Here is a 25,877-nt window from a genome sequence, read left to right as displayed (position 1 = left end):
AAAACTTGCAGGTTTTATATTGATTCTGAGAACATGTGAGCTGAGCTAACCTGTGTAGGGAAGGTTAATTACCATGCAGATGGATGACAGGAGGAGAACTAGTCACTATGCCTGCAGAATCATTCACTGATAGGTCTCGTAATAAAATTTCATTGACTCTGGAGACAGCATATAGAGAGAACGCAGGTGTGCTTTCAACTGTGTTTGCACATTACAAACATAATGATGACTGGGTGCTCTGGTTATGCTGCATGCTCATATATTAATGTATTATGGAACATGTACGTGCAAATTTTTTCTCCTTGCATTTCTCCATATGGTCAGTTCACAGTTGTGACAAGCTTAAGGGAATCGTGACAGGACATGTCAAACATGGAAGGAATTGTGACATGGAAGTTAAAAGGTGTGGAAAGCATTGAGATGAAATCCACCTTCAAGTACTCCAGCAATTTTCCAGCTGTGTCCTCAAGAGATAAATGGTGATTAAGGTGAAGCAGTGAAGACAACAAATGTTCTTTTGTGTTTTCTCCAGGATTTGCAGCCTTTGCTGTTGTGTCGGGTTATTAGAAGGTTGCATGCAGAGACTTCCTGATTCAGTAATATACTGCATTCTCATAACTGTGACACACTGTCCTGAGGTGGACATATATTAAGATGAGATAATGGTTTTTGAGACCTGTGCTGACAGATGTCTCGATGCAGTTTGTCCCTAGCGTATCTAATTGCTGCAGGAAAATGCAATGTTTTTAGTTCTCCGAATGCTACAGACTATGTCAGTTGTTGCTTTGTGAATTTTCATGTTTTCAAAACTTAGGCAGCTATTTGTTTTTTGAGAAAAAGGGCACATTTCTCCTGGGCACTGATATTATTCAGATTTGTCTGCATACTGGTCAAACAACTGGCGATATTTTACTCAAGTGACAATGAAGTTTCACTATGATTTACTTCAATGTATTGTATGTCTTGTAGATCACCAGCTTGTTTGTAGATTTAAGTTCATAATGGAATCACCTTTTAATAAATACATGGAGTGGTCAAGTGGAAAGGTTGTACAATTTATATTAGAATGGTTAACGTCCACAAGAAAAGTAACTAACATTAATACACATAAATCTCAAATGTTATGGGTTTGTTGTTTCCACCTGAAATTAATGAGCTTATTATACTTGTATATATGAACCAATGTGTAGCTTATATGCAGCTACTTATCAAAGGTCACACACAAACAGTGATTCTTTATTTCATATACAAGAAAACCATCTGAGACAAAAGACCGTAAAACTTACTATTGCCAATATTATGGGTATGTTTATTTGTCATTACTTGTTTAATCAGCACAAATATGTTCCTTTAAAAAGAATACTTGAAGGTGAAAAAGCATGTCTTTTCAAATAGTGACCATGGCAAAGATCCAAGAATTAGATCAGCATCCAAGTATAGGAGCTCCCAGTTTACTGAAATAATTTCCACTGGTTTTTATCAGAGAAAATCATCTGCTCACTCTATTGGAGACTTTTTATGTCAGAGTGAGTGAACTAGGAAGAAACTTCCCAAAATCTATATCCCTTTGTTGAAAGATGCCCAGGTCTTTCCTGGACATTCAGGTAAACCGACAACCAAAGGATGCATACCTGAACAAGAATCAAGGCAAGTGTCCATTCTGAGCAAATCTTTCTGCTTTCTGATAAAAAGCAGTATTATGGACAGAGTGGGAGGAGGGTGGCCTTTTCGCACAAGGTATGTGTCAGTTTGCTTTCGTTAGACAGCTACCCTAAATCTATTCTGGACCTGTTGGCAGATGTCACTGTCATCATAGGAACAGAACCTGTCCCTGACCCGTGTACTTCAGTGAGACTCGTATTAGAAGCCACAGTCAGCAATAACCCAGAGAATAAGTTGGGACAGATACACCTACCTTGAATTTTTCAAGTTCCTAACTACTAGAACCACATTTTATTGACTGAAAAATAGAAAGTGTTTGAAATGTACACCAGGCTTTCCAATATTTAAAGATAGATAAAAAGAAAGCATTGTTTCTAAGTGATTTTTCACTAAATTTTATTTATGGTTTTAATTATGTTCAAACATTGCTAAATGTGGTGTAAGTTGTTATATGAATCAATCTCTGTGTGCAACACTCTGTTCAGTTCTGCACAGAGAGTTGACTGTAATGAGCAGGCCAGGAAAGGAATTATCAAAAATTCTGTAAGGGGAAATGCCTCTTTTATCACCACCTCCATAGATTATGCCCATGCCTCTGAGTTCCTCTTGTGGTCTCATCTTTCCTGAATGGGAAATGACTTGTTCTGCTCAGTATTCTCGTACTTGTAAGTCATCAGAGGTCATCCATGAAAGGTAATTTTTAGTACCTTTAAGGGAAAAATAATTTTGTGCAGGCAGGACAAACAGTTATCCCCAGATTCCAGGAATATGGTTAAAACCTAACCAATGCCATCCCAACATTGTTCTCAAAAGCAGGAATGCCTGTGCAGGCAAGCAAGTGCTAACAATTTGCACATAGGTTGATACGTGTTGAAATGACAAACTCTTGGCTGGCATTGGGTGTTTTGCTTGAGGTGCACTTTTACAATCAGGAAATCCCTGAGTCAATGCTAGTCAACAGATGTACAACAAGTAGTGTAGAAGGCAAATAGCATTTTGGTCTTCATTGTAAAAGGACTGGAGCTTTCTTACAATTGTGCTGAGTGTTTGATGAATCTACACATGGAATAATGTGCACAGTTTTGGTCCCCTACCCTATGAAGAGTGTAGAGGCAGTGCAAATGTGATTCATCAAGCTAGTTTTTGGGATGAGAGGACTGAACTTTAAAGAAGGGCTAACCAGGTTGGGTTTGTATTCTTTAGAATTTAGAAGACTAAGGGGTACTCCTACTGAAACATATAGATCCTGAGGAGACATCACATATGGAGATGTTTTCACAAGAGGGAGGATCTTGAATGAGAGTTAGAACTTCAAGTTAAGGGGCAGGGTATGCAAAACGGTAGTAGGTATAACTTGTTTTCTAACAGGTGGTAGTGACATCTCTCTGGAATTCTGTCCCCTAAAGAGTTGTGGGAGTAAGTTCATTCGATGTATTTCAAGTAGAAGACATTTTATTTTGAAAGCTTGGGGGCTTGAGGGCTCTGTGGATCTGGCTTGGAGAAGCAGTTGAGGCTTGGGGTTAATTAGGTATGCTCACATTGAATATTGAATAGACTTCAAGGGCTAAGGGCCTTCCCCTGCTATTTCACTGTGCTCTGTGTTTGGACTGGGGTATTTCTAACTGGCTAATAATAAGCCTTGAAAAGCAACATTAGTCTATAAGGAAAGAAAATTCCTTAAATATATGCAGTCTGTAGGAGTGACCCTGAGGTCTTGGCTGTTTGCTGCGGCAATTCTTCACTGCACTCTCACTTTGATCATCATCATTACAATGAGGCCCGATGCAGTCTTGAGAAACAAGACCTTGTAGTCCCTCTGGGCTTCAGCTTTGGTTAAGAAACCCTTTCTTTCTTGGTATCAGAAATGGTCAACACAGCCCATCTATCCATGATTTTGTTTCAGTTTTTCCCAGTTCAACTAGCTCAGCCTGGCTGTGGATCACACCTTACTTTTTTGCTACTAGCCTTTCTTATACAAAGAAATATAATCTGCCTGGAATTGTTAGATTTATGTTTGATTTCATCCCTTTGTCCTATTGTCCTTCAACCAGCTTCTCTGCTATTAAAAACTAACTTGATTTCTCTTTTTCTCTGTCCTAATGAATAGTGTCAGGTCTGAAACATTACACATATCTTTGTCCATAAATGCTGCCTGACTAGCTAAGCATTTCCAGCATTCCAGATTTTATTTCAGATTTCCAACTGGTGCAGTTATTTTTAAAAATAATTTTCCTTATTCTGTTCAATGAGGTTCATGTGAAATGTCAGCTTGTGACATAAGCACCAACTTCTGCATTATTTCCCTTTTCATTCTCAGAGTTTGTACTGTTGTTTCTTTTTGTGCCTTGCGGCACATCAAGCACCCTTTTTGCCATTTCTTTAGCATTTGTCTGCTTTTTAGAAGGACGACCTTGCTAGCTCAATGCTCAAGCCAGCATAGATGGAAAGTGTGCAAGTTGCTGGCTGGATTCAAACCCAGAACCATACCGAAGTCTGGTGCCGATGCCACTACACCAACAGCCAGTAATTCACTTCAATAAGGATAATGAGTGAGATGCTTATCAGCCCCCCTTGTTTAACATTATGGCAATTTAATGGAATTTAAGAATTCCATCAGGTTTGAGTTTTTAATTCATTCCTCATTGCTTCAAAACTCCTCCAATCAATAACTTAAACAAAAAGTTAAAACCCAAAAATAATCTTTCACTCCTAGACTGAATACTACCTTTATGCAAGGAAGTTAGCCTCTTTTGGATTTAGCAGCCCTCCAAATAAAGATACATATTGAATATGTATGAACATTGAACCCTGTTATTAGTGTCAATGTGATCAATGTAAAAGCAAAAAAAACACAATTCTCTTCCTCTGGAACTTGTCTAACCTGTGTCCCAGGATTAGAATATATTTTCAGTATTACGATACAACACTGAGGGGCCTTTGGAATGTACAGTATTTCAATGCAGTTTATTGCTGGACAGTTGTCTTACAGCACAGTAGTTCAGCTTCAAATTCCTGAGGACTGATTTAAAAAGATGCAAGTTTGAAAAAGTGGAGTATCATTTGGATTTTTGACCAAATCATGGAGATTTAAAGTGCTGCCCAGAGGGAGAAATCAAAACATTTCATCAAGAGCAGAAGTCTGAAATGGTTCAGCCTCTGAACACCGTGGCACTAGAGCAACAAGCTGAGGTAGAAACACACTCAAAGGACCCTGAGTGGAACATGGGCAGCAGTCAAAGACATTTTCAGTGAAGTAAGTTGCAGTTTTGGGAGTTGGCTGAAGGTAACTGAGGTGGCTTTAAAGACAGGCAAATAGATTAGATAGGACCTGTTGTGGAGGAACATTAAGATATCAGTAAGTGGATCTCATGAAAAAAAGAAATCCCAATGTCCAGGCTGAGAGACCACAAAGAAATTGGATCATCTAAATGAAGTAACCATGAGTTTGTGAAGAAGATATGAAATATCATGGGAGCAAAACTACTGAATACTGAAGGGCTAAATCTTCAATTAAATTCTCTGATCCTTTTTGAAAAAAAATGTCAACAGGAGTAAGTTAAACAACTTAATGAATAATCAGCTCTTTATCCTAATTGTACTTAAACTAATAGACTTGCTGAAATGGAAGGGGTTAATTCAGCTTCAGTTAGCAAGATCAGTAATCCGAGGTTTCACTAGATACATGCACAGAATAAAAATGTCATTGCGACTCAAATCTAATCCTGAAATGCATTATCATGTGTGAACACATGGCCATGGAAATTCAATGAAGATTGAAGTCCGGAGATCGTTTATAACAGACACTTCCTATAATGATATTTGAATTTTTAAAAATTTTTAGACCTTTAAATACTCATATTTCAATACCTTTGAAATACAAGGCTTTATTATTTATATATTCTGCAACCATAAACTGATTTTGATGGAAGCAGGGTGGTGAAATTAGCACAGATGTATATTGGACAGCAGGATATGATGTACAGAAAGCTGTTTTGAATAATTTATTTGTTTTTTATTTCCTTTATACTCTCCTTCCTGTACCTTACTGGCAAAGGCATTCAGAGCACAAGCTAATGCAAATGCGATCTTTCTATAGGACCAATGTCACAATTGCATATTCAAAATTTGTCAGATCTCAGCAGAATTTATACATGACTATTGAAGCAGACACACTATCTAATATTATAATCCACTTAACTATTCAAAAATTTTAAAATCTTCAACCATTTCTTAAAAATAATTCCTTTAAAATAAGTACTTGTTAGAACAAATCTTATTGGTTCAGTCCTTCTGCCCAAACTTTACAGATACAGTTTTTCCATACCTATACTCATAAATGTAGACTAAACTTGGCACAGATAAATGCAGCTGACTCTAAGCATCCCAAGTTCAAGTGGATTGTGTCAGGTGGTGAAGGACCTTCAAGGGTGTACCAATGAAGCCCTGTCCCAGAGCTCTTTGGCGGCTGCCAAAATTCGATCGCAACTTTGCCAGCAGTCCAAATTCTGAGGGCCATTCAGTAGTTTTTAAAATGACTCTCATGTTTTATGGTATTTCAAAACCATTAGAATGTAACCCATATTAGAAGTATATATATTTTACAGATTGAAATATTATCTGAAGGCACATAAACAATAAACAAGTCATATAGTAGTAATTCAGTTTGGGAACAGACCCTTCAGCCCAACTCATCCTGACCAAGGCACCCACCTAAGCTAGTTCCTATTTTCCCACATTTGCTCCACATAACTATAAAGATACAATAGGGTCGTTTCAGAGACTTTTCGATAAGCCCGTGAAGCTTAGAAAAATGGTGGGCTAAGAGGTAGAGAAATTCTAGGCAGCTTCTAGAGTAGGTTGCATGGTTGAAACAACATTGTGGGCTGAAGGGCCTGTAATGTACTGTATATTTTCTATTTTTTATAACTGTAAATCTTTCCTATCTGGGTACTGATTCAAATATCTGTTCAATGTTGTTATTGTATCTGACTTAAGAACTTTCTGTGGAGCTTGCACCACATATGCACCAACTTCTGCATTAAATATAAATCTAAACTGAACAATTTTTTAGAAATGCACATAAGTGAATCTGTAGATGCTGGAAATAAATAAAAACACAAAATGCTGGCAGAACTCAGCAGGCCAGACAGCATCTATGGGAAGAGGTAGTGACGACATTTCGGGCCGAAACCCTTCATCAGGAGTTAAGTAACATGGAATGGTGGAGAGGGGATAAGAAGTAGGGGGAGGGATGAAGTAGAGAGCTGGGAAGTGATAGGCTGGAGGGAAATAGGCTAGGGGGAAGGTGGAGAATTATGGGAAATAAAAGAGAAAGAAAGGTAGGGCTGGGGGGAGATTATAGTGAGGGGGGAAAAAGAGAGAGAAAGAGAACCAGACTAAAATAATAGATGGGGATGGGGGTAAGGGGGGGCAGGGGTATCAACGGAGGTCTGTGAGTTGGATGTTCATGCAGCAGGAACATTCAAGTCACAGACCTCCATTGATACCCCTGCCCTTCCTTACCCCCATCCCTATCTATTATTTTAGTCTGGTTCTCTTTCTCTCTCTTTTTCCCCTTCACTATAATCTCCCCCAGCCCTACCAGTCTTTCTCTTTTATTCTCCACCTTCCCCCTAGCCTATTTCCCTCCAGCCTGTCACTTCCCAGCTCCCTCCCCTCACTTCTTATCCCCTCTCCACCATCCCATGTTACTTCACTCCTGATGAAGGGTTTCGGCCCAAAACGTCGTCACTACCTCCTCCCATAGATGCTGTCTGGCCTGCTGAGTTCTGCCAGCATTTTGTGTTTTTAATTTTTTAGAAATAGTAACTTGGCTATATATCCACAGATACATCCTTTGAAATCAATAGAGATTCCCTACATACTGCTGTGGTAGAACCCTCCACATTCTATTCAATTCTTACCAAACTTATTTGCTTACCTACACACTAAGGATAATTTCTAGCTGTCAAATAACCTTCCAACATGCACAACTTTGGGATGTGGGGAAAAGCTTGCTTCCACTTAAATAAGGAAGCTAGTGGTACTATTTGATTATTAAACCTCCATATTATTTTGTAAAATAAGAACTCTCTATTTACCTGGATAGTTGCAGCTGCAACTAAAAACCTTAAACACCGTGCAGAACAAAACCATTTGCTTTACCTGTAGGCCATTCAAAAGCTCAAATATAAACACAATGCACCACTGTAATTAATTTAAACCACTTTGTAGAGATCTGTTTTCACCTTTACACGAAAGTCTTTTTCTGTTGATCAGTGTTAAAAAGCCAAATTAAATCTACTGTGATTCAAGTTTGTAAAGCAATAAAACATGAAAACTTTCAAGGGCGAGGGTGAATACTTTTTATAGGCGCTGTAGCATCAAAAGAATAACATCAGGTGATAGCTGTAGATTTCCACTCAATTTACAAGTCAACTTCATGCTAGCCAGTATCTCGACTTGAACTTGGGACCATCTTCCTTGTCTTTTTTTTTACAGCTCCCGCGCAGCACCCTTCAACTTTGACATGCCTTTGAGATCTTAAGTAATTTGTGCATGCCTTTTGGGTGCTTTCCAGAATCTGAGTTGACTAATATATGGAAAAAGATGGCCACTAGATTAAGTGACTGGATAATCAATGCTGCAGCAATAATCTACTGGAAGAACTCAGGCCCTGCAAATTGTTTGTTGTTCGAGATTCCAGCATCTGAAGTCTCTTGTGTCTCCATTACTAATGATGGATTTGGGCCAGGGCAGAGGGTTTGAGAGAGACTACTTTACCACAATACTCATCCGGCAGCATGACATGCTGGTAGTAAGGAATATAGTTCTTGTAACTTGAGGGCACTTGCGTCTAGTGGATGGCATTGTCGTTCATAATAATGACCCACCACTGTTGATGGATCTTTGTTGCTTTAATTTGTAATTGAATTATATGGTTCATTGATAGCTTATACATTTGCAGTTCTACCAGCAATTCAATTTATCTGGGTCTGCTGGAGGAGTTCCAGGTATAGTTATAACTTTCTGCTGGCATTGTTCATTTATATGGGATTTGGGAGCAATGTCCAACTTAGATACAATGATTAGACTTCCTTATATTCCACTAATAACACCATTGAAATTACTACATAATAGAAAATGCTGCAGATTGATTACTATTTTAGTGCTTTAATTCCCCTGGAACATAAAATGTGCCAGTGACATTTTCATTAATTTGTTTTAGTAGCAGTATCACTCTGAAGTGACAATATACGAGTACTTATGCACACCGTTCATTAGCTGGCTTCTCGCTCACTTCAGAGATTTTTCTCACTTTAATTAGTATCCCAGTAAGAGGGCGTACGAACAATTTCTGCTGCTAAATAGGCAAATATGCAAGCACACCTGGCTTCAACACACCAGAGAGTAAAACATATATCTCTCTCTGACGGGTTACTGATCACTGACCAAAAGGGAATGCCAATCAACTTCTGCTTCAGCAAATAGCCCTTGGTAGTCCCCTCTCCAGTGTAATCAGTTATTTATCTTCTGATGCATTTCTTTTGCACAGCATTTTTCAGACAGAAATCAAAGATCTGAATGCGTAGCTTTGACAAACCTATGATGCCCCAAACCTGGGTACTGCCAATTAATACTATTTGAAGCACAACTACTATTGCAATGTAGAAAGCACAAACAGCACATAGCATAATAATCTAATGCAAACAACAATTTTATTACAGATATACAATCTGCTATTTTGTGATAATTTCCCTTCTTCATTATGGTGTTGTGGAATCTCTTAAAATGAATAGATGTGGCATTTTCATTTGAAATGTGACACTAGAGACTTGGTCTAGATTTTTAAACTCAAGTCCCTGGAGTGATACTCGTTTTTCCAGCTGCTCTTCCTTTCTCAACAAGAAATAATTTCTGGCCTGCCCATTGTTACTGCAGTTTCTTCAGTACGGCCAATAGTGTCAGAGAAATCAACATTAATTTAGATGCTCATTGGAAATTCCACACAACATGCCACTGGATACTTCACTGGGAACAGGCTTTCATAATGTGGTAATTAGGTATATATTATTCAGCACTAGTAAGTTTGACTTAATAGGATTTTATTCCTTGATAGCCATTTAAATGTTGCAGAAATAATAAATTTCTAAACATATTAAATTTGACACTGCAGAAGAATTAAAAAAGACTTAAATCTGGGGAGATACGGTATGTCATCAAAAACCTTGACAAACTTCTATAGATGTGTGGTGGAAAGAGTGCTTGACTGGCTGCATTAGGACTTGGAATAGGAACACCAATGCCTTTGAGTGGAAAATCCCATGAAAGGTAGTTGAATCAGCCCACTACGTAATAGGTTAAGCCCTCCCAGCCATTGGGCACATCTATATGAAACGTTGGCGTGGAAAAGCAGAATCCATCACCAAAGATCCTCACCATCCAGGCCATACTCTTTTCATGCTGCTGCTATCAGGTAGAAGGTATATAAGCCTCAGGACTCGCACCACCAGGTTCAAGATCAGTAACTACCCCTCAACAATCAGACTCTTGAACTACACTCATTCTATTTCTGGTGCTCCCACAACTGATGGTCTCACTTTAAGGACTCTTTATCTTGTTATTTCATGCTCTCATTACTTATTGCTATTTATTTATATTTGCATTTGCACTGATTATTGTTCATTGACCCTGTTTACAGTTACTATTCTATAGATTTCCTAAGTATGCCCGCAGGAAAAAGAATCTTGGGGTAGTATGTGTTGAAGTGTATGTACCCTGACAATAAATTTTACTTTGACTTTAAATATATCAGATTCAGAAGAACTTTGATTGGTTGCTTTGTGAGGTGCAGCCATCTGCTCATTTTGGAGACTAATAGCACAGTGAATGGCCAATGTATTATGGCGCACAAAACTGGGTACTAATTTTGCTCAATTGCAACAAATCGTAAGAAAAAGTACCTTGAAAAATTTTTAGGACCTTCATCATTGTATTCAAAGGGCTTTATATCAGTTTTGATTTCCTGGGATATCTAAATACCGATTTAATATAAAACGAGAATTAACCTTGAGGATTGTTTCAGTCAGAAGCTGGCCACTTTTTTTTCCATGGCATGCAAGCAAGCACAAGGTCAATTTTTGTCTTTATCATTTTCTTTATATGCAGCTATAAAATTGCCTTGAAGGCTTTTTGGTACTGTGAATTACAATTTATCTTTCAAAGGCTTTGGTACATTTGATCACATTTAAAGTGCCATAAAGATTTGTATTTGAGCTGTAGTAAAAATCCTGGAATGGTTTTCTTTGATATTGACAATACTTGGATATTTTAAACTTAAATGTGTAACTCTTCTAACTGGTCTGATTTTCATCAGTTTTGTCCAACATCGCTTTAAAAATTGCTGATTTACCCAGTAAGTTAATGAGGCAATTCATTGTATTTTTATATTTGATTCAGCTGTGGGCACTTTGCCTTGTAACTATGCTTTAGTTTATAGGCGGGGCAAGTTACTGAACAAGTTCAAGTACCATATCTTCATTCAGTGAGCCACAAAACTCTGGGAAATTGATATAATCACTGGAAATTTGCCACATTACATCTCTAAGTACATATTTAGGCTTTTATATATATCACTGGGTATATAGTTGTTCTGTTTCACTGATCTGAGCTTTAACTTCATATCCAATCCATTTCTAAAGCTGTATTTGAGTTGAAATATTGTCCACATCTGGTGATACTTTAACCCAATCCCTATTAAAATCGCTTATCATTTTTGAGAATCGAATTTTCAAATGCTCACCTTGATAACATGACTCTTTCATTATTTATAAACTTTGCCTGAACTCTTGTAACACTGCATAGTGCCTTCACACCTTTCCACATACTAATTATTCTTGCTGTCAAGAATTTCTTTTGGCTGTTTATTTTCCAATGAACCATGTTAACATTTACTTATTTTAAGATTCACTGCCTCGCTCCTCTTTACTCCCCTCTCCAGGGACCTTTTCAGCCTAAGCTCTGCATCTCCCAAAATTCATTATAAATATAGGGAATTTTTTAAGTTTCCAAAGGATGAATTAATGTAAGTCTACTTCTGACTAATTCAACAATTCAGAAGTTTCCGATCATCATTCCACTCTCAACTGACAGCACTCCTGTGCAATTGAGGACAATCTTGAAATACTGGTTACAAGCTTTATTGCTTTTTCTAAAAAGGGACTATTAGAAGTAAGCATCAATTGGCTTTCTCTCAGGGTAATTTTCTGCCAATTCCCAATACACAGATGAATTGAGCGATCATTTTAAGTGCATTAAAATAGATTTGCAACCTTTAATTCCATTTCCTAGTGCTTTTTTATTATACCCAGCAATGTACTGTAATGTAGTTTTAATGCTGCAAAATAGAATTAAAGAAGTTGGTGGAATGAAGAATCATGCTTAAAGAGGCATGGAGTCATACCACACAGAAACACATGCTTTGGCTCATGCCAACCATCAAGTACCCATCTATAATAATCCCATTTCCAAGCGCTTGGCCCATGGCCTGCTATGCTTTGCAAATTCCAATCCTAAATAGATCTTTCAATGCTCTGCATTTTCCACTTTACAGTTGCATTCTGGTTTTATTTATGAGTTTGGATTGCCTGAGAACATTCTACAGGTAGTTTGTCTTCTTCAGTTTATAGTTAAGCTTATATTTCAAATGATCAATTGCGTCCACCCCAACATGACAGGTGTGTCAGCGCTCCCAGTTACTCTCTGTAAACTGACCTCCAAAGGATAGTCTTCTACAGTCCGCTTCAGGGGATCCACAACCTGCCAGCAAATAAGGATGCAGAGATCGATGAGCAGCATCCCTCCAACAATGATAAGCAGCTTCTGGTCCTTGATGATCTGGTAAAAGAAAAATACTCCATGATGCTCCCATTATTCATACATTTCTTTCACACAGTTTTGTTTAGCCTTAAAGCTGACATAGGTTAAGTTATTCAACTTAAAGTTCAAATGGTGCATAGGTAAACCATGATGATTTGACACTGCTTTAGAATTTGCTGGTAGTTACTTATAGAGTGTGTGATATTTATCACAGTAATCTCAGAGGCAGGAAAGATAAGGCCTGCTCCTGCGAACCATTGGACTGTAGGAGTTGTGGCAAGGAAAGGGTTAAAGACAACATCCAGGCGTGGTGGACAGCAGCAGTGTGCAGTCAAGCCAGACAAGTGAGACCGTTGATAGGAGATTATGGGCCTGTTAGACTCACTTCTGAAAGCATTAACATGGCCTCACCACTACAGGAGAAACTAACACATCTTTAGTGTGACATGACATGAGCCAGGCCCTTAATGATGTTGCTGCTGAAATAATGGCAAACTGTACTGTGATCCTTCAAAATCGATTAGCATTAGACTTCTTGTTGGACAAAAAAAGGTGATACTTGTGCCATCATTGGCCAGGGGTGTTCCATGTATATCCCTGACATGTCTGAGAGTGTCACTAATTTAGCTGTGCATATCTGAGTAGAAGCAGATAAGGTTTGGGCAATTGGCAAGGAGCTGCACAGGACTTCATTCTTATCTTGGGGACCCTTTAGCTGGGTTCAGTCTTTACTAGGGGTCTGGGGCAACTCCATTGTACAGTGGGCAATGGGAGTTGTAATTTTGCTAGTTGCCATATTCATTTTAGTCTCCATCTGAGGACACTCTGTGGAATGTTGGCCCACAGAGCAGCTATTTCCATCATGGTACAACAGCTAGTTGTCCCTGATGAAACTGCACAGATTTTCAGAGATTGTGCTATTGAAAGTCAGTAAGATTTGTGTTGTCCTCTCCAGGACAAAATGGAGGGAGTGGGAGGGTGCAGTAAAGCAAAGTTAAAAGCAACATCCAGTTGGGGAGGACAGTGGTGGTGTGTAGTCAACCTAGATGAGTGAGACAACCAGAGTCACCCCTGTTTACTACAGATGAGTTGGGCAAGGATGACTGCAGTGGTGTGCAATCAACCTAGATGAATGGAACATCTGAAGTGAGACCTTTTCCAGAAAGGTCTTCAAAGAACATTGCTTCTTTTTATACAATAGGAGGTGCTGGAGACATACAGGAAAGGAATATAACAGAAGGATGTGAAGCACACCCAACAACCAAGGGACAATTGTTTTATTAACTTCAAAGTATCATTGGTTGTTGACATTGAACACCTTTATGTGAATGGCAAATCAACTTGCAAGTAAGGAATTCAAACATACAGAGTTTACCAAGTGGTCAATATCCGTAACTGAAAAGCCGATTCTGTATAAAAATAGCGTTTTTCTGTCCTGGCTTCAGAACAGTGTGGTGACAAGGGTTGTGCTGTTGGAGCAACAAGACCATAGGACAAAGGAGCAGAATTTGGCCGTTTGGCACATCGAGTTTGCACCTGCCACTTCATCATGTGCACAAGTAAAATATAGTCTGATTGAGTCAAAAGTGTGTACGTGTTCTGATTCCAGCTATCAGCAACGACAGTACAACCCAAACATTTCCACATAAGCATGGTATCTATGTCACTAGTCAGAACGTCATCATTACTGTACTTCAGGTTTCAAAGCTCAAAATAAGATTATTGCCAAAATACATACCTGTCACCATATACCATATACATATCTTCCTCATTGCAGCAATGAGAAGAGAGCATGACCTGGGTGGTGGAGGTCCCTACTGATAAATGCTCCATTTTGTTACAGTGCTCTGTGTAGATGTAATCAATGGTGGTGAGGGCATTACCTGTGATGGCCAGGGCTGTATCCATTACTTTTTGTAGGATTTTCTATTCAAGGGCATTGGTGTTTCCATACCAGGCTGTGACGCAGCCAGTCAATATACTCTCCATCACACATCTATGGAAGTTTGCCAAAGTTTTAGATGCAATGCCTATACTTTGCAAAGTTCTAATGAAGTGGAGAAAAATGAACTGAAATAATGAATGAAATATTCAAGATTTCCTCTGTATATACTACCTGCCTTCAAAATTCTTTGGTGTTGACAATTAGACCAGAAAGGCCTAGTAACACTAAGAATGGTAAATGTATAAGGAAATAGTTGTCTTCTATCATATGTCTCAAGAATCTCCTCCTTGTGTTTCCTGCCTCTGTCCTTCCATTTTCCAGCGATTACCACACATTACACTAGGAAGGCCATTTGGGTTGATAAGAGGGCTAGCACTGTAGGAATTAAATTTATTTCAAGTTTAATGAATTTGTTAGCACTTTATTTAAATACAGTGCCACCTTATGGAAGGAGGATTTGAATGTTAGCTCTATCACAATCAAGTGACCCCAGAAAAGGTCATTGGCATGATTGGTGATTTACTCTACAAAAGAAGTGTAAGCGTAACTTTTACTTAGGAACGAAGAGCAGAGTAAGTAAGTGGCAGAAAATTTATCATGTTTATCTCAGATAATTCACAGTCAAGGAAATCTGAATGTCACAATAATTTAGAATAAATCTGGCATAATCAATTACAAGCAATACAAATTTTGCAGCGAAGAGTTGTGTATGGTCATTTATATGTTAGAAGTAGAGTCATTCAGGGAATTGACCTAATTCTGACGTTACCTCTTGGTAAACATACTCCTTATACACATACACCAACAAGCATTGCCTTGTCATTTCTGCTCTTGTTGTGCAGAGTGCGTGCACTTCAATGTCTTTCCCAATATATTCTCATAATAACCGAGCTGGTGTGCTTGGGTTGGCTTTACAATGCCTTTCCCACCATATACAGTGCAATATTCCACTTCTTTAGTAATGGGGATGTGTAAATGAGAATATGTAGTTTGTATACTGTATTTAAGGTAGATACTTCTGTTTATTTTCTAATATATTGTAACTACATTGTGGGGTGCATCATATTCTAATTCATGCTTTGTCTAGTCTTAAGTTAACTTTGTTGGTAATTAAAGATGATTATGTCTTCGTGCCTAAAAAAAGGCTCTTCACCCTCAGTAGGTGGAGAGAGTTTGGGGCTGCCAGGAGTTCACAATGGACAAAGAATGAAGCTATTATTGTGTTTCCTGGTAAATACCTTTTGTAAATATTGACTGTTTTCTTACCATTATCTTCATTAATTTTTTGTACATTTGATCTTTGACACAACTAACACACCTGCACTGAAGTGCTAAGCAACTCCAGCCATTTTTTCCTATGGTCTTAACTCATGTATCTAACACCTCTACTTTCAGTATAGTTTGTGAAGCCTTTTTCAGAATTAGGACAGACTTACTTGACAGCGGTGAGCTGCCCTCACTCACCAGTAACGTATGAAAAGGCTTAAACTTAACTTAGGGGCATGTAGCACTGAGAAATTTCAAGCCAATCACCGTTGCTGCTGAGTTAACAAATTCCATGACACATGCTGGTGATAATAAACTTGATTCTGATCCTGAACAGTGAAGCCCAATGTGTACATGTCTTCAAGTGAGGGTGACATGAAACAGAATAGCACAGGAACAGGCCCTTCAGCCCATGATTTTGTTCCAAACTAATTGAATTAGTAAATACATGTCTAACTAAACTAATTCCCTCTGCTTATACAATATGAATATCTGCCTTTCCCCTATTTTCTACAAAGTCATGTGCCCATAAACACCTTTATCACATTTGCTTCCACTAGCACCAGGCACCCACCACCCTCTCTCTGTATAAGTAACTTGCCCTGCATATCTTCTTTGAGTTTACCCCATCCAACATTAAACACACACCATCTAGTATTAGATATTTCAACTTTGGGAGAAAGATACCGGTTCTCTGCGTTGTCTATCCTTCTCAGTATCTTAAAAATTTCAGAATTCAGAGCTGGTAACAATGCCAGACTAATTCTAATTTAGAAGGGATGTCAGTTTGATGTATCTCTCATCTGATACACTCAGTTTCCACGGCTGACCACTGCAGTTCTATTCCTCACCCTTGCCCATTTCTTTCTGCTTCTTCAGAAGAGCTTGGGCAGCACATCCTGAAACACTTGTCTGCCGCTAATTTCTGCTTCAGAGAGACCTTCCTGATGCAGATGACCACCTTGTGTCTTGTTGCTCACTCATGCTATGGCATAAGAACTGATGATCTGAAGGTTGAACAGTCCCATCTGCCGCACCCTCTCATTTTAGTATGATTATCCAGTTTGTTTCCTTCTACACCCTTTCTGGTTTGGTTCAGTTCATTCAACTTATTATGTCACTGGTCACTGGCACCTGTTTGTTATCTTTGTTTAATCATGCACTGGGCTACATGCCAACAAGGTAATCAAATTTTTATTTGAAATGTGATCTATTACTTATTATGTTACTTTCTTTAATGAAATACAAAAAAAATTCTCTGTGACATTAAATTTTTTGGAAAATGAATGTTTGGAAACCTAAAATTTGCTCTTTTCTACTGACACAATAATGTAGAAAACAAAAAAAACTAAACATGTATAATAAAATTTATTTTAAAAATCCAGGGGTCCTGATACTTTTGCACAGTACTGTATATTGGCGACCTGAATTTAATTTCACTGGCAGTTGGGAAAAATAGCATTGGCTCCCTTGGAATGTATTTAAGTTGTACCCAGGATGAAAAACAGATACAAGTTCTCTTATTTTCATAAGCATACTAAGAAATGCTTAAGATAGGGGAAAGGGGACCTTTTGTTGATACCACCAGATGCTGTCTTATTTAATTCATAAAGAAAAGTGTGTATGATCTGCTACCATTCAGGAAGGCCCACTCATCACAGTTTAGGAACAGCTTCTTCCCTTCTGCCATCAGATTTCTGAGTGTTTTATGAATCCATGAATACTACTCCATTATTGCTTTATTCTTTGCTCTATTCATTTATTTGGTAATTTTTAGCAATTTTGTGTGTTTGCTCTGTATTGCTGCTGCAAAACTACACATTTCATAATGTGGAAGTCAGTGTTTCTGATTCATTTTAGTCAACAAGCATTGCCCAAACAAGATTTACTAATCCCATTTTGATAGTAGAGATCATTTGTTAGTAACTGCAAGCTCTGCATGATAAATGCAGGAATTGAGGGAATGATTTCATGCAGTTTGCCCTTGTCCCATTCAGAATTGCAGGGATATATATTTTGCTCTGCGAGATCAGAGATAGGAAAGCATCTGCTGACCCAACTTCAAACAATTGCTATTCCAACTGCGTGCTTCAGAAGGTAGAGTTCAGATAAGGAAATGATACACAAGCTGTACCAAGATAAGGTGACAACCTGAATGCAAAGCAATTAGAAATTATGTTATGCCAACCACATTCAGAGTCATGCTGCGTTGATGTTCAATACTGTCAAACCCCTACAGGTGACATCAGGAATTATATCAGTTCTCAATGTTGAGCCACATCATTCAGGCAACAATCTCATAGTGCCAAGGACTTGTTTATTATAGTTGCCATGAATACTTAACTAAAGCAGTGAAACAGGCATTTCTGAGTAATAAACATAATATTTATATCTTCCAATACTAAATTGCTCGTATTTATATCAGCATTGTGGCTAGGGTCATTCAGTTTGAGTCATAGTACTTGGAAACAGTCTTTCAGGCCACTGAGATTGGGTTGAGCATCAAGCATCACTTTAAACTGATGCCATTTTATTCTTAACATACTCCTGTCAGCTCCTCACTAGGGCAATTTGCAGTGGACTATTAACCTACCAAGCCACATATGGAGGAAACTGGAGCACCCAAAGCATATGCAATCTTCCCGCAGACAGCAAAAGATGTCACAATTATACCCAGGTCACCGGAGGTTTGAGTTCTGTTCACTGTGCCACTACTCAGTGGCTACTATCAGATCATTATAGAATGGCCTCTTCCCTTTCCCACTTTTCTTTAACTGAGGTGAGGCATAAAAATGACAGGATATTATTGTTAGATCTTGTCTATAATACAGGAAAACATAAGTTAAAATTGATCTTAAGACTTCACAGTGCTCCAGGTTGGTCTTGTGGCCTGGAACATTATTACGTGCCAGAATTCATGATTGGGAAGCATTGCGTAGTGAATGAGATTTGTGAAAGTTATGATTGGGGATATCAACCCACTGGCTCTGTCTCGTTTACTGTTACATCTTGATCCAGCAAAGTCCCAGGTGCAGAATATCTTCAACCGTCCTGAAGGTGGCCCATATTCATTGTTCAATTTCACGGGTATGTTGTGCTGTTAATTTAAATAGATGACCAATTTTGTGGTCTGTACGTTATATTCCTTGTGAAAATAGTCACAGGGACTGGCCATCCACCACTCCGACCTGGCTTTAAATTCAGTTATCTGATGGCTGTTTTGCATCTTAATCCATTTACTTGTACTGGTTCCACTACCTAAGGTAGAGCACTGGCTCCACTTCAATGGTAGTTTGAGGAGATTTGATATGCTGCCAAAAGCTCAAGGACATTTCTACCGATGTACACTGAAATGCATTCTGACTGATTGCATCACAGCCTGGTATGGAGCTACCAAGGCACGGGATCACTAGAGGCTGCAGAGGGTTGTTTACCCATCCAGTTCCAGCATGAGCATGACCCTTCCCACCACTGAGGGCATCTTCAAGAGGCAGCGTTTCAAGAAGGTGACATCCAACATTAAGGACCCTCATCATCCAGGATGTACCCTCTTCACATTACCTCTATGGGGGTGAAGACACTCAGTCGCCATGGTAAGAACAGATTCTTCCCCTCTGTCATCATATTTCTGAACAATCCATGAACACTACCCCATTACTCTTGTCTTACACTAGACAGTATATTTGTTTTTGGAGCTTATCACAGTTTTTATGTCTTGTAGTGCACGGCTGCCACAAGACACTGAATTTCAAGACGTATGTCAGTAGTAATTATTAGGGCAGATTCTGGAGTTATGGATTTCAACAACAACAAGTAGTCTTCAGGCCTGATTGTAGATTGCAGAGTGAGTTTAAAATGCAGCCTGGAACAATGTTGTTCTTGGAGCTGCAGACTAGTGTTGATTGCAAACCAAGGAACCCCCATTGACCTGAGATATCTGCATGTGCATGAATGCAGCTCAGAGACAACAGTGATTAACATTCACTTCAGGTGTCTCAGTTGTTTGTGTGAAGATCTAGGTGTTTGAAAATTATATCTAATTCAAAGGAAGTATTGTGGGTACATTGTAACTATAGAATTGTCCTGCTGTTACCTTTGATCTCTAACTTTGGGTCAAGGAGGCCTCGACGAGAGTGATGCCTGCTTGTTTTGCTGAATAAAGACTTCTATTTCCCCAGTTTCAGTGTCTCTCCGGTGATTTTGTTCACAGTCTCAACAATATACACCTGCTTCTGATTTTGACTCTTAATACACACAAGCTAAAAATCTATTATCAAGTCTACTTAACTCAACCTCACTAGCTTTTTGAGAAACAGAACAGCAGACCACCACCCTGGGTCTGAGGAAGTACTTCTTAATCATCAAACTTAAAAAGGCAGCTGTAATCTTTTGGATTATGCATTATGCAACTACTCTAAGGGCATTAATTCTTTAAGGATTGTGTCAAGTAAAAAGGGAGGGAAGTAAATGGGAGGAAATTATAGGCCAGTTAGTGGTTGACAAGATGTTAAAGTCCATTATTAGGAAAGAGGTTTCAGCATACCTGATACGTGATAAAAATAGGCTGAAGTTACCATGATTTCTTTTATGGGGAATCTTGCCTGACAAATCTGTTGGGATTTTTTTTGAGGAAATAACAGGCACAATAGGCAAAGAAGAGTCAGCGGATGTTGCTTACTTGGATTTTCAGAAGGTCTTTGACAAGATATGAGATGGCTAAACAAGATAAGAGCCCATGGTATTACAAGAAAGATATTGGTATAGACAGAAGAGGAAGTAGGGAGTCTGCAGTAGGACAGGAAAGTCAAATGGGCAAAGAAGTGATTCAGTATTGTTAACTTGGATTTTCAGAAGGGCCTTTGGCAAGGTGCCGCATATGTGGCTAAACAAGAGCCCATGGTACTACAGAAAAGATATTAACATAGTCAGAAGATTGGCTGACTGGCAGAAAGCAAAGTGTTGATAAAAAGGAGCCTTTTCTGGTTGGTTATCAGTGACTAGTGGTGTTGCAGAGGGGTTAGATGGATGGATACTTCATTGATCCCAGAGGGAAATACAGTGTCACAGTTACATCACAACTGCCCAAATGTACAAATATTAGAAGAAAAGTAGAAAGAATAAAAAATAAGTTACCTCAAACAATCTAAAAGAATGGGGTCATCACTTCCCTGGCTCTATGCTGACTCATTATAGAGCATAATGGCTGAGAGTAAGAATGACCTCATATAATACTCTTTGGTGCAACACATTTGTCTTAGTTTGTTACTAAAGGTGCTCCTCTGTTCAGCTAAGGTGGCATGCAGAGGATGAGAAACATTGTCCAGAATTGCCAGGATTTTCCATAGGGTCCTTTGTTCTGCCACAGTCTCCAGCATGTCCAGTTTGACTCCTATAACAGAGCCAGCCTTTCTAATCAGTTTATTGAGCTTGTTGGCATCACCTGTGCTGATGCCATTGCCCCAGCACACCACTGCAGAGAAGATTGTACTGGTGATAACAGACTGGTAGAACATGTAAAGGAGAAGCCTGCATAGTCCAAAGGATCTCAGCCTCCTCAGGAAGAAAAGGTTGGAGTTGAGTCCACTACCTTTCAAGCTATATGTTAATAAGCTGGATGATGGAAATGATGGCTTTGTGGCCAGGTGTGTGGATGATACAAAAATATTTGGAAGGGCAGGCAGAGTTGACGAAGTAGGGAATCTGCAGAAAGACTTGGACAGATTAGGAAAATGGGAAAGCAGTAGCATGTGGAATACAGTGTAGAAAAGTGTAAGATCATGCACTTTGGTAAAAGGAGTAAAGGCATAGACTATTTTCTAAATTGGGGACAAATTCAGAAATTGTAAGTGCAAAGGGCTTTGGGAATCTTAGTGCAAGATTCCCTGTCGGGTAACTACCAGTTTGAATCAGTAGTCAAGAAGGTAAATGCAATGGTAGCATTCATTTCAGGAGTATTAGAATAAAATCAAGGGTGTAATGCTGAGGCTTTATAAGGCATTAGTCAGATCACATTTGGAGTATTGCGAGCAGTTTTGGGACCCATATCTAAGAAACTCATGGGTTTTGAGAACAATGAGGGGGAAATCTCAATGAAACATACTAAATATTGAAAGGCCTAGATAGAGTGGATGTAGGATGATGTTTCCAAAAGTGGGAGAGTCTAGGACCAGGGGGCTCAGCCTCAGAATACAAGGGCATCCCTTCAGATCAGAGAAATGAGGAAGATTCTTTTTAGCCAGAAGGCAGAACTCGTTGCCATAGATAGCTGTAAACGCCAAGTCATTGATTATACTAAAAACAGATGTTGACAGGTTCTTAATTAGTAAGGGTGCCAAAGCTTATGGGGTGAAAGCAGGAAAATGGGGTTGAGAGGGAAAATAAATCATCCATGATCAAACAGTAGAGTAAGTCAATGGGCTGAATGGCCTAATTCTGCTCCTATATATTAAGATCTTTCTGGGATGCAATATCTGGAAGGATTATTTTTTGCAAGAATATCACGCCTTGTCTCAAAGTCCTTGTGTCTTATTTGTAGTTAGACGCACAATGGATCTGTGGATTTGGGGAATCCAGAGAGAGCACATTTTCTATGCTGGCAACATGCACAGAAGGACAAGGACTCACAGCCGTCAAATCAAACCAAAGTATTCTGTGTCAGTAAGGTGTGTCCAGGAAACTACTGATCATTTATCATGAGCTGAGACACAGTCCCAAGAACAACACCTAAAGATCAAAATTAACTGCATGCAATAGACCAGTCTTGTAACTGTTCAAGTAGTATTCAATACAAGTTAACAGACAGTCCTACACTGAGTATATTGAGAATCCTTTCAAGGTAGAGGAATCCTTCAATTTATATAACAAAAAAAATGAAGAGAGTCTTCCAGGTGTATGGTATTATTGCAACAGGGGGCAAGCAAGGTTAAGGAGGCTCATATTGTGGTTCTGTGTGAATATGAAAATGAAAGTTTGTAGAAAGGAATATGGCCTGGTGCCTATGTGATTCTGGCAAGTCTGTCAGTGCCTGTGGGATAACCAATGACCATTTACAAAGCAATTGCAAAATCTCTTCAATCACAGAGGGTTATAAGCTCCAGTCCTACAATGAGAGAACAGGGAAGATGACTAACATACTGTATAGCTGTTCTGAAAAGCTACAGTGGCATCATAGCTTGAGGAATTTTGGAATGTTCAAGTTAAAGTTCAAATTTAATTATCATTCAACCTTACACAAATATCGCCAAATAAAAGTGTTCCTCCAGGGCCAAGGTGGAAAACATTTTGACAGCACACAGCATATTGCACACAGCACACAGCACAAATAGTTATGATTTCAGAAAAAAAGATAAGTCACACAGAGAAAATAAAATAATATTGCCCAAGTCCCTGTGCAGCACGACTAGATTGATGGAAAGTTATCCTGTTGCGCCTTGTTCTTCCACTGAGCAAACACTGGAGGGCAGCACTACCACAGCATTTCCTCTCCTGGGTGACTGCCATCGGCAACCCTGCAGCCTTGGCCTAGGCCAGGGGTTTACCACTGAAAGAGCCACTTGGACCCATTTCCCACAGAAAAGAAAACACTGGGAGCCGCAAAACCCGTTTGACATTTAAAATGAAATAACACTGCATACAACGTTTTGTTTTGCCTTTATGCTATGTATAAACAAACTATAATGTGTTGCATTTATGAAATTGATGAACTCCTGCAGAGAAAACAAAATTACATTTCTGCATGCAACAAAAACATTTTGAACTCCGAAAAAAAGACGTTGGGTTGAAGGTTACTTTTAAGTAAAATACTCAACGTCTATTTGAGTCCTTCTTGTATTTATGAAAAATGCCAAACTTAAATTTGCCGCCAGCAGCAAACCAAAAATAACGTCAGCCAGCTGTCAACCTGAAAAATAAAAGGACTATTTCACTGAACAATGAAAACATATGAATATACGTAAAATAATAGGCAATTAAAATATTTATCATACTTGGTCAGGTTGACTCACACCTGCCAATGCAGTCGTATTTAGTAGGGATGGATCGATGCTTAGGGGAGTGACCGGGAAGGATAATGTGTTTTTTTCCTCTCTGAACTCACAGAAGCGTTTCCCAAACGATGTTTGCATTGCGATGATTGCAGAATGTAAATACTCCGAATTTATCATGTCGTGACCTTGTTTGAACTCTCTCAAATTGGGGAAGTGAGACAATGTGCCTTTCTGTAAATCTCTGGCAAGCACTGTCAAATTGCGCTCGAATGCCAAAACATCTTCCAACATGTGCAGGGCTGTACGTCCTTACCCCTGAAGAGCTGTGTTCAGCGTGTTCAGGTGCGCTGTCATGTCTACCATGAAGTGTAGCTTTTCCAGCCACTCTGGCTGTTCCAGCTCAGGAAAGGTGGGCCCTTTGCTGCCCAGGAAAGTTTTCACTTCTTCCAGACACGCGACAAAGCGTTTCAGCACCTCCCCTCTGGACAGCCAGCGATAAAAACACATTGTAGCGGTGTGCTACATGCTGTCAGTAAAATGCAGTCAAAGATAGCTTTATTCGAACTAAACAGCCTTGCTTTTAAGCATCCCTCAACCCGCCCCCCATGGGCGCGGATGCTGCAAAAGACACGTACTCACAAACCCCCGTAGGCTATCTCCCTTAGCCTGAACGCTGGCTAATTGTGAGCCAGTTCAGATGTGTCAGGAAATGGGTCACCACAACGTCTTAATTAGATTGTACAAGATCACCATAATCTTCAAATTTAGAATTACATTTCAAAAACTAACAAACTAACATAAAATACATTTTAATTAAATACTGACCAATTATTTCCCAAAGCAACAGGGAGCCGCAGCACAGACGTAAAAGAGCCACATGTGGCTCCGGAGCCGTAGGTTGCCGACCCCCGGCCTAGGCTTTGTCCTTGCCACAATAAAGGCGATGCAGCTTTCCCCCTGTTGGTATCATCAATGAACCAGTAAACTGGAACTGCAGTATTCTACGTTAAAATGTCCAAGAGGGTCTTGCAATCACAAATAAATTGTCCAAGACAATCACTCTTCTAACATTCTTGGCACAATGGTACACAATTCCAGGCAAGGCAACAGTACACAATAAACCTAGCTCCATCAAAATCGAGCAACTCACTGATAGGATAGTCCTGCAGTATTCGATCTTCTTAGTATCCAGCAGTGACTTATGATCATAAAAAAGACCTATAAGATGAACAAAATCACTTTTTGATTGTACCTGGCATGTTTGCTGCATCTAAGAGTGCTGCCATCTTACCAGTGCTCAGAGATAGTTTTGTGTGCAGACTAAGTTATCCTGAAAAAGTTACTAAATGTTCAAGATTGTATATTTAGTTTGGCAGTGCAGGATAGCCATACCTATGGAAATGATGTTTAAAAATGTAGAGAGAGAGATACAAGTGTTAAGTGTAAGAGGAGCTTATGGACCAATGCCAGGAAAATTAGCAGACCCTCTGACATAAAGTCTGAGTCATTTGTACACAAATGGGGCAAAACATAACTACGGCAGAAAATACTGCTACCATTGCCATGGGAACCACTCAATTCAAGCCTGTCAGTTCAGAATTGCAAAATGCTAACAGTGACACAAAGGTACATAACCTTCAAATGCAAGGTGAGATTGACACTGTAAACCAGGATGGCCCCCAGTGCACGGGAAATAATTATAGTAGAAAGCCACAGAAGTGAGGTGCAAACACCAGAGAGCTTGATGAGTAATATCAGGACAGAAGCTTGAACATCAGATAAGCCATTAGTGGTGACAATAATTGAGAAACTGGTAAGAATACAAATCTTACTCCTGTAAAGAAATGTGTGATCAGAATGCTATCACGTGAATGCACTTCCTTTGATGAGATCCTGAGAACTCTTGGACAAGTGGATCATGCAATCATCTACAAGAACATTGATATCAGTTGATGATTATACTAACAGAACAATGAATTCAGGATGAATTGGAACAAAATGTATTTCGTATAAAATATGGAGATACCAGGTTTCAGCAGGCTTTGCAACAACTTGCCATTTGGGAATCTGATTGAGTGAAATGACACCCTCTCAAGATCAAATGACATATTGATACATTGTAATCTCTGATCTGTACTCTG

General features: G+C 39.1%; 1 protein-coding gene across 1 annotated transcript in view; it reads right to left on the bottom strand.

Annotated features, from left to right (window-relative positions):
• gabbr2 (gamma-aminobutyric acid (GABA) B receptor, 2) overlaps positions 1-25,877 on the bottom strand; it is a 973,371-nt gene that overhangs the window by 105,301 nt on the left and 842,193 nt on the right. Inside the window, exon 13 of the mRNA XM_059972542.1 lies at positions 12,436-12,558. Within this exon, the coding sequence (XP_059828525.1) occupies positions 12,436-12,558 (123 nt within the window). The remainder of the gene's footprint in view (positions 1-12,435; positions 12,559-25,877) is intronic.

Source organism: Hypanus sabinus, chromosome 6 (assembly GCF_030144855.1).
Source record: "Hypanus sabinus isolate sHypSab1 chromosome 6, sHypSab1.hap1, whole genome shotgun sequence".
Classification (NCBI taxonomy): domain Eukaryota; kingdom Metazoa; phylum Chordata; class Chondrichthyes; order Myliobatiformes; family Dasyatidae; genus Hypanus; species Hypanus sabinus.
The sequence above is the reverse complement of the archived record's forward strand: the minus strand, read 5'-3'. Positions and strand labels throughout refer to the sequence as shown.